The 9,971-nt window shown below is 28.0% G+C and overlaps 3 protein-coding genes across 3 annotated transcripts; 2 read left to right on the plus strand and 1 right to left on the minus strand.

The window, feature by feature from the left end:
• The first annotated feature begins 1,957 nt into the window (after positions 1-1,957).
• On the plus strand, positions 1,958-3,450 carry LOC108545522 (transmembrane emp24 domain-containing protein 7). Its single transcript, XM_017897189.1, has 3 exons — positions 1,958-2,233; positions 2,473-2,700; positions 2,782-3,450. The coding sequence occupies exons 1-3, from the start codon at positions 2,078-2,080 to the stop codon at positions 2,995-2,997; spliced, it is 600 nt and encodes a 199-aa protein (XP_017752678.1). The 5' UTR covers positions 1,958-2,077; the 3' UTR covers positions 2,998-3,450.
• Positions 3,451-4,224: 774 nt separating this feature from the next.
• On the plus strand, positions 4,225-6,708 carry LOC108545521 (CDK5 regulatory subunit-associated protein 3). The gene is made up of 9 exons (XM_017897188.1): positions 4,225-4,337; positions 4,658-4,832; positions 4,911-5,149; positions 5,217-5,487; positions 5,579-5,706; positions 5,778-6,041; positions 6,108-6,319; positions 6,387-6,558; positions 6,637-6,708. Exons 1-9 carry the CDS (start codon positions 4,332-4,334, stop codon positions 6,706-6,708), a joined length of 1,539 nt encoding a protein of 512 aa, XP_017752677.1. The 5' UTR covers positions 4,225-4,331.
• Positions 6,709-7,042: 334 nt separating this feature from the next.
• On the minus strand, positions 7,043-9,220 carry LOC108545526 (uncharacterized). The gene is made up of 5 exons (XM_017897195.1): positions 9,142-9,220; positions 7,882-8,113; positions 7,519-7,683; positions 7,289-7,398; positions 7,043-7,209 (listed from the first exon to the last, which is right to left on the minus strand). Exons 1-5 carry the CDS (start codon positions 9,218-9,220, stop codon positions 7,043-7,045), a joined length of 753 nt encoding a protein of 250 aa, XP_017752684.1.
• Between the last annotated feature and the right edge of the window lie 751 nt (positions 9,221-9,971).

Here is a 9,971-nt window from a genome sequence, read left to right on the forward strand (position 1 = left end):
AAATAAATAGCATAATTCTTGAGAAATTATTGCTAATAATTTCAATTAAATCTGAAATAATTATACGGAATTAGGATCATATTTGTCACAGTACGTATGATCGATATGGAAATATCGATACATATAATATTCTTTTTAAAAATACTGTTCTCAGATATCAATATATATCTACCTTATTTATTTCAATTTAGAAATTTAGCATCTTCTTCCTACTAACTCCTAGAAATTTGATATGAAAGGGCAACGATATTTTAGTTTCGATTAGAGTTATATTGATTTTGTTGTCCATATAGTAACACGTGAAATTTAAAATTGCTTGCAGATATCGTTGAAGATTAATGGAGCACGCTATGCAGAATTACCAAAAAATTCGTGACGGTTATTGTCGTGCCAACAAAGAGTCTAGATTATGCGATAGAACTTATATATACAGTATTACATTACTTGAGTATACACACGTATACGGACATAATAACTATACATATATACAGATTGCACTGCCTGGTTATCTGGAAAATACGATCTGCGTAATTGCGATTTCATTTTTGTTTCAAAAAAATCAGTCATGGTGTTTTTTTTATAAAATTATGAAAAACATTGTTAAATGTTTTTAATTTCATGGTCTACTGTACTTACTGAAAATAATTTCTGGAGTGACATATAGTTTTCCGTATCCTTTCATGCCTGGTTTCTTTTTGCAATGAAAAGGATCTTTATACTGCTCTCTCCCTCTTCTGGGTACCCTCCTTGCCCTTCGATACACGTGATTTGTTCCGCAACACACTTCCATGAATAAGTAACACGACAGACGAGGCGACTGTATTAGAATAGGAGGCGGGACCTTAGGGCGCCTCACGCAAACACTGTTTTACACGTACACATGTTTACTTGCAGTATTAAAGGCTTTCCTATCTGATGGAAAGTATTACAAAAATGGTAAATCATTCTATATTGTAATTACATAACTAGGAATAATTTGTAAATGTGATACTGTAAATGTGATGTATAATAAAATATTTAATCTTTCTATACAGTATTGACATTCGATTACGTATAAAAATAATTTAGAAAAGTTAAAATTATATCTTTCCAAGATTAGCGGTAAAAACTACTTTCATTATGATTTTATACCGTATTGTATAATTTAATTATACCTCTAAATTTCTAAACTGTAAATAAATATAAATTTATATTTTGTCTGTGATTATAATATTCAACAAATATCTGAACATATCCTGTCATTACTGTTATTATTTAAATGCCGATATTTATTTTATTGGAAGAAGTATTAAAAAATTGACACTTGAAAATAACTTACGGTTTCTAGAATCATGGAATACATGTAGCGAAAAATATTTAATATTCGTCTATGACATAAGCAGACGTATTTATTGATACGGTAGAAAAAAGACGTGACAAATCTTGTATGTTCATATCATACAAATTATCATCGGCATTACAAGTGAATTAATTTTTGGATCCTTATTGTAATAATATAAAAATCAGTCATGTAGGTACAAGCTAGTATAGCTAATATATCATAATTGAAAGACATATCTTCTAAATGCTACAATAATGTCTGTTAGATTCTCATAAAGGCAAACAGTCTCCTTTCGAAATATAAAATTAGGAAATTAGATTACAAATTTTTAAATAAAAAAGTTATAATAAAACACATTTTTCGTTTTCATATATATTTTAGAAGTAAAATATAATTATAATCATATAACCTTATTTCTTGTATGTTTTAATTATTCACATTATTTTTATTATCAAATATAAATATTTGAAAAACTATCTAATCATTTGTATAAATTTTTATTCGAAATTTCTTGAAACATTATATTTTATTTAATGCATGAACTAGTTGAACATTCTTTAAAATCAGACGTCACTGCAGTCAATTCCGTAGCGGCGCTCCTGTCGTATTAACGCTAGTAATATCCGGCCACGTTAAAATAGCTTGTTTAGGCAAAATATTGGCCGGGTCTTTGATCAATTAATTAAATAGCGTGTTTCACAATTTTCCTGAAATTTAAATGTGAATAAACTACAAGACAAAGAAAACTAACGAAGAATGGACTACTGGTCAATTTGCTTACTGTTTGTCTCGCTATTTAGTACAATATTACGTACTGGTGGTGTCGAGCTAACCTTTGAACTACCTGAGAATGCGAAACAATGTTTCTTTCAAGAAATCACCCAAAACGTGACAGCAATTCTTGAATTTCAGGTACATAAAATATATATTATTAAATGAGGTATTCCATTAAATAATGCGTAGTTATACAAGAAATCCTAAATAGTTTAACATACCTCGATATGACGTCAGCCACGTTTATGATCTTTATCAACTTGTCATTGAAAACCAAACCATGTTGTAACTAATATTGACGTTAAAACATATATTTTTAATTATTCTTTTCACAGTTTCTAAAATGATTTTATTTTAATTAAGTACACGTTTTTTAGGTTGTGACAGGTGGACAATATGATGTAGATGTAATTTTGAAAGCACCAAATAAAGAAATCATTTATAAACAAATAAAAACCCAGTTTGATTCACATCAATTTGTAGCATCAAGTACAGGAGCATATCAAGCCTGTTTTAGCAATGAATTTTCCACATTTTCACATAAACTTGTTTATATGGATTTCAGAGTAAATGATGAATTACCACATGTGACTGTCATGACTCAGGTAACATGAATTATTTTTATATTAGACTTGAAATAAAATATATTTAAAATTAATAAATATGATGTAAATATTTTTCTGTAGATGGAGACTTATGCTCTTGAGGTACATAAAAACCTGAATAGCATTTTAGACTACCAAACACATCATCGATTAAGAGAAGCACAAGGACGTAAACGTGCAGAAGATTTAAATACTCGTGTACTTTTATGGTCTATTGTAGAGACAATTACGATCTTAACCATATCTGTGGGACAGGTGTGTGTCTTGAGGACCTTCTTCACAGAAAGAAAACGTTAATACATTTGTTAGTGCATCTGTGAATAATATTTTTTTTGTTCGCAATAAAATAACGGCTCCGTCAAATCAATGTGAAACAACATCATATTTAACATTTCACAAGTTCTACTAATCACAGTGCCATGTTATCTTGGCCAGTTGTTTGTTATTTCTATATTTATTTTAAATATGGAAGCACAACTTAAAATAGACGGAATAATTTAGCAGCAAAAATTTGCAGTTTCCTCAAGTATGAGAATGTTGTGTATGCGCATTCATGTGTGTATAATTTGAATATTAAGTTATGCAAAATCTAAGACATTTAATAACTACCTGCTCTATTGAGCATAAAAGAGAATGTGGAATCAATCGGACTGTCTTTTCTAATAATGAACTCTAAACTTATTACTACTTTGGCACCGACAGTGCAGCATTGTCATAAAAAATACATTTTTCTTACTGTGAATGCATAATAATAAATTAGAATATTTGTGCGTATGAATGTGTTACTTCTTACAATTACATTTCCTATCATATTTTAGATCACTTAAATGTTATTGTAATTTATTATGCTTATACTTAATGTATTGACTAACAAATAAAATATAACTCAAATTCTTATTTTGTATAATCAATAAGGCCATATGTATAACAATCTCAAATACTTTTAGATATAGAACATAATAAATTTTATTTTTTAATTTACATTTTTTTAAACTTTTCAATTATTAAAATTTGTAAAAATATAATTTCATTATTTAAAATTGTAAAAAACAATTATATTTATACATGCAGGAGAATAAAATAGACATGGTATCTTTCGTGAATAACTGATAGATTGGCTCTAGACTAGTGAATAAATGCCGACAAATATGTCCGTAAAGGTACAGGTAGCCTTCTCGATCTAATTCTTATCTTCATACTTCAGCCTGACATCTAAACATCCACATCTGTTCGTGGTTCTGGAATCTCGGCAAGTTTTTTCTATAAATTGGACAGGGAAACTATAATCCGTCGAAAGACGGACAGCATCGATGAAACTTGTTCATATACGGTAATTCACTTTATTGAATAGTGCAATATGATAACTTGTGGCATACATATAATATTGATGATATATATTAATATGCAATAAGAATATATAATGTATACTTCTTACATAGTACTAATAGACTTAAATCCCGTTTTTACGGAAATACGTCATGAGTGTATCTTTAAAACAGCCGGTAGTACTACCTTATCGTTAGAATCACATTAACCTGCTAAAACGATATGAGCAGAGAACAACAGCTGTTATAACCTACTAAGAAAAAACGTAAACAAATTTGAGTAAAATTGTATGAAAGTTTTATATAATGGAGGTAAATTTTCAATTTTATATCTACTAATATAAACAATTAACAAATTTTTATTTTATTGAATATATGAATAAATGATTATTAAAATGTTGCATTTATTTACTACACATAAAGAACTAATATTTATTTATATTTTCAGAATAAATAGTGTTTATAATATTTTAATTATTTAAATTTTGTCAAATAAACAATTTATGATTAAATATACATATGTCATTAAAGTCTTTTACTAATATCAATATTGATCACTATTCAGCTGTTTTTATATAATTATTCTTTATATATAATCATTTGAATTATAAATAATCTTATATTTTATTCAGGAACAAGATATACCTATTGACATTAATTGTGGGAAATTATTAGAATGGTTAATTAATAGACGACATTGTACTAAGGATTGGCATACAAAAGTTTTAACTATCAGAGAGAAAATTCATAATGCAATACAAGATATGCCTGCTCATGAGGGCATAGCAAAATTATTATGTGGATCATGTATGCTAAATCATTGTTTTATATTTTTAAATAATCATAATTTAATTTTCATTTATTATTTAATTTTTACTCTTTCAGATATCAATTATTTTCATTGCTTAAAAATAGTAGAAATTTTAAAAGAAACTGAAGCTGATACAAAGAATGTATTTGGCAGATATGGTTCACAAAGAATGAAAGATTGGCAAGAAATATTACATTTATATGAAAAAGATAACATATATCTTGCAGAAGTGGCTCAAATGCTTATAAGAAATGTTAACTACGAAATACCAAGTACTAAAAAACAAATTCAAAAATTAGAACAGATACAAGTTGTAAGTATTTATTGTGAACATTATTTATTACTACATTTTTATAAATAATATAATGACCTTTTGGCAGGACTTAGAAAAGAAAGAAACAGACTATAAAAAATCAGAAAATATAGCTAGATCAGAATTTAATTTATTGTGTAAGCAATTAGACATTCCTGGAAATAAAATTAAACAAGAATTGACTGAGAAAATAAAAGATTTACCAGAAATTTATGAAAAGATTGCTAAAAAGACAAAATCATTAGAGAAAGCTGTAGAATTTTATTGTGATTTTGTCAATTATACTCTTGGCAGGCAACATGATGGTGGTTGCGTCCCTATGATAAAATACATAATTGGTATGTTAAATTATTTACAATTTCATAAAATAAAATAATAAAATATCTAAAAATTCATCATATGTATATGACAATATTATGGATTAATTAGATAAAGGAAACACTACCACATATGAATGGATTTATGAAGAAGCCCCATTATCAATTACTGAGCCACCTTTAAATATAAGCTTTGACAATGATTTAGAGAAAAAGAAAATTGAAGATACGGAGAACACTGTATGTATGTACTTATAAAATGTCACAAATAATTTACAATATTTTTCTAAATATTTTTGTGTTCAATTAAGGAAATTGATTTTGGAGAAATTGATATAAATGATGGTATAAATTTCGGTGATATCAATTTAGAAGCTGGTGGTGAAATTGATTGGGGTAATGAAAATATAGAAGAAGCTGCTGCTGGAGATATTGACTATAATATTTCAAAAGAAGAATCTGGTATAGTTGTAGAAGCAGCTGGTCATGAAGGTGGAACTGCTACTGGTACTGAAGCATATACAGTTCTTGACAATCCATCTACTAGAAATGATTATATTAATCAATTATTCGAGGTATGTACATTTATGTGTTTTTCCTAACTAAATGTATGTCATTTATAATGATTTATTTTCTTACAGCTGGAAGCATTCCTTAAATTACGTTTATTTGAATTTAAAGGAGATGATAAAGTAAATTTCTTAAGCTTCAGTCAGTTACAAGATTCATCTTCTACTATACAACATTCTACACTGGAAAATACTCAAAATATGTTAGATAACGTCCAAGTTATTTTATCTGAAATTTTAGATACTAAAGTTCAACATTTGCATAACATCAAACACTCTGTGAGGTAAACAAAATAAATACCATCATTACATGTTATTTTAAACAAATTAAAAGTTTGTTTATTTTTGTAGATATGTAGATGTTTTAACTTCATCATTAAAACAAAAATTAAGTTTAGTTGAAAAAATGATAGCTTTCCAAAAGACTATGAAAGCAAAGCGAGAAAATTCTGTAGAAGAAGTTAATACTGTTCGACCACTTCTTCAACTTCTTATACAAAGAACAAAGGAACTACAAGTAGAGGTATTTGTAATAATTTTTCATGATAAGATTTATCTTTTACTATATGGTTATTTGTTAATTTTCTTTTTCTACTTACAGATTGAGAAAGATATTTCAAAAAAATATAAAAATAGAATTGTACATTTAACTGGAGGTATAAATATATTATAAATAAATTCGAACGAAAAAATATAATTTGTCCATTGTAAATAAGATTTTATTGTAAAATGAGAAAAAAGAATAGTATTATATACACTTGTTTTTTACATTTTGGTGAACACTTATTCTGTTAATAAGATAACAAAGATAAAATAAAACGAAACTATTTTAATGTTTATTGCATTATTGATGTATAGTGTTATAGAAAAATTTGTACCTTTTATCATAATAAATGTTACAAAACTTATTAAAGTAGATTTCTTATCTTTGGCATGAATATAATGTTATCGAATTATAAATTAACTTCCGAATTAATTATTTATATTTTATAATTCTATGCCAATAATCACATGATCATAAAAAGATTTTGCACCAATCTCCAAGGCGAAGAAGTGCATACGGCTTTGGTTGTTGGACAAGGATAACGCTTTAGACACTCAGCGAATGAACGATCGCATTCACATAATCGTTGAGCACATGATCCAGAACCTCCCCAATTTCCATGTTCAACAGCTATAATATAAAAGAATAAATATTTTCAAGCAAATGGAAATTACTAAAAAATCGAAGTAACGTGTACAATAAAACTAACCGCATACTGGTTTGTAACCATGGTAACATCTCCAATAATATGGTACAAAATACTCTGAAAACATTGGACATTCTGTAGCATCATAGCACCAATCATGCATTTTACAACACCTATACAAAGTTATTAAATTGTTAATCAAATTAAATTAATATTTTTAAATTCATGTAATTTTTAAAATATTTCTGAAATTACATATATCATGGGTTTAAATATTAACATGAAAAGTTTACCTATCTATTCCATCTATCACATATCCTGAGCCCAGAAAGCCACAGTAGCATCCATATCCCTTATAAGCTAAAGGATTGCATCCAGTGGCGCATACAACCATGTTATATAAATGTATTACACCTCTTTTAAATCTTCTATGTGTTAAACTCTGTTCATTATGTATTCTAAAAGAAATATATTTTTTGTAAACAATTTAAAATTACTTTCTTTGCCAAATAAAATTGCTACAATTAAAATTAATATATTTTTGACAAACACTTCTTCCAATAAACGAATTACCACGTAAATTATCATAATCTAAAAACAAAAAAAAGAAAGAAAATAAGAAAATAAATGCAAAATATAAAAACCATTAAACTTACAATTGTTGACCATCTTTCGTGTGATTATACGTAAAATTAACAAGTGAAGATTCATGTACATAGTTATTTTTCTTGTGCATAGATATCGAAACCCATGACTTATCCCTTTGTTCTATATGAAAATTTCCTTTTTCCCAATTATCTTCTACATAATTAGGAAAAATGTTATTTTCGTGTAACTTATACGATTCTCTATTTCTAATTAATTTCTGAGTACTTTGAGTATTCCTGGCTATAAAAATAATATTTAAAAATAAATGAATATATGTAACACAACATAGCGATTTAAAAAGAATATGTTAAACAAATATAGTACGAGTCGCCTTAATAATCAATCTGTCAAAATAAGCTATTAGTTGCACGAAGTATATGCATATATATAGATCGTTTACTATTATTATAAACTTATTTTATCTTCATCTCAGTTAGTTTCTTCTGAAATTATTCTAATTTCTCGTAATATACCGTATTTTAATAATTTCATGCTTCGTCATTATAGTTTCTATGTAACTTTTACAAATCTTTTCTTCTAGAAATGTACGTTTTTAAGATATACGTATCACCAAAATTAATTTATATTTTATAACGCGAAACATTGTAATTTATTATAGATGTTAGAATTTTCAGTGTCATTCGTTTTCCTTCGATCTACTTGTTGATTTTAAAACAAGCGCTTAAAACGTCCATCTGCCATCTCACTTTTCCAACTATTCTGTTCTTTTCTTTCACGCTTAATGCACCGCGGCCTCTAAAATCGGAACACACTTCCGTCTACAATACATTATTTAATTATAACACTGAAAAACTCAATTATGAACTACCAGTGCGAGTGCAGTATTATTTTGTAATTTACTAGTAGATGTAATCTTCTTTCTTTTTACACTTAAATAATCATTTAAAAAAGTTCTAATCATTTTGCAGTATTTATTAGTTTATCTAGTCGATACCTTAACCTTACTTCCAAATTTAAAATTGAGCTACTTTAGTAACAGTATATCATGTTTTCCTCTCTTTTGCAGATGAATTTTCTTGAAAAAAGAAATGTTTATTATCATTAATTATCGATCATTGGATAAATAATTTTTACAATTTCATTTTCAAATATCATAAGTTTAAAAACAGTGTATAGAATCTTTTATGAATTACTTTGTAACACGTTTCTATCGTTTCAGGGACGATATGCCTGTTAGAATATTTTCTTACAGTTTGCGTCAATTGAAATTCTGTATCATACTTAATGTTATTAGCATTATCACATACCACGACTTTCGTAACAAGGCAACGTTACGAGTATCACAAGGGATAGAAAAATGGAGAGGATCCTCCGTCGATGTATCATCTGTGGCCGATCGGAACCATGAGAAATCAACGCGGTATAGATTCTTTTTTCCATCGAGTACGTTTTCAGAAAAACGAAAACGAGCTTTGAATGTCAGCTCCAAAACTCATTTGACATGTTACCACTCGTGAGTTCTGGTTTCGAAGAATCGCATTTCACGCGTGAACGCATTATCCATTACACATTATCAATCCGCGTAAAGGATTTATCCATCGTTGATCACGAAAAATCACTCGATAAAACATACGTCCTTAACTTCTGTTATCTTCAAAGGTACATCAAATTATAATTATTCTCCTTTGTGAAATCTCAAAATCAGATCATTATATTCACGAGGTGCTCGAAGATCGTACAAAAATTTTCGAATATTTTTTTAAATTTATCCATGAACTGACAATCCTTGCATTTAAACATATAATTCTCTCATTAACAGTTCGTTTAAAAAATGCGAACAATCCAAATATATTTTTTGTAAAATTAAAAAAAGTTTACAAATTTTCAGAAATTTCCATTCCACGAAACATCATGTTCTACTTCAACGTAATCAAGACTACGTCCACTCGAACAAAATTTCTGCAACTGAAATCACACTGTGGCTGTTCTCTGAAGCCCTTGCCATTCCTATGACAGGAGAATCGAATGAACACTGACCGGTCTTATCAAACGCTCCTGGTCCATCTGTTCCCTCTATGGGGAAGCCTGCTCCTTCCACGGTATATTTGACGACCTGTGATTCACCGTTCTGCTGAAC

The sequence above is a fragment of the Eufriesea mexicana genome, unplaced genomic scaffold (genome assembly GCF_001483705.2).
Source record: "Eufriesea mexicana isolate 0111107269 unplaced genomic scaffold, ASM148370v2 scaffold481, whole genome shotgun sequence".
In the NCBI taxonomy this organism is placed as follows: domain Eukaryota; kingdom Metazoa; phylum Arthropoda; class Insecta; order Hymenoptera; family Apidae; genus Eufriesea; species Eufriesea mexicana.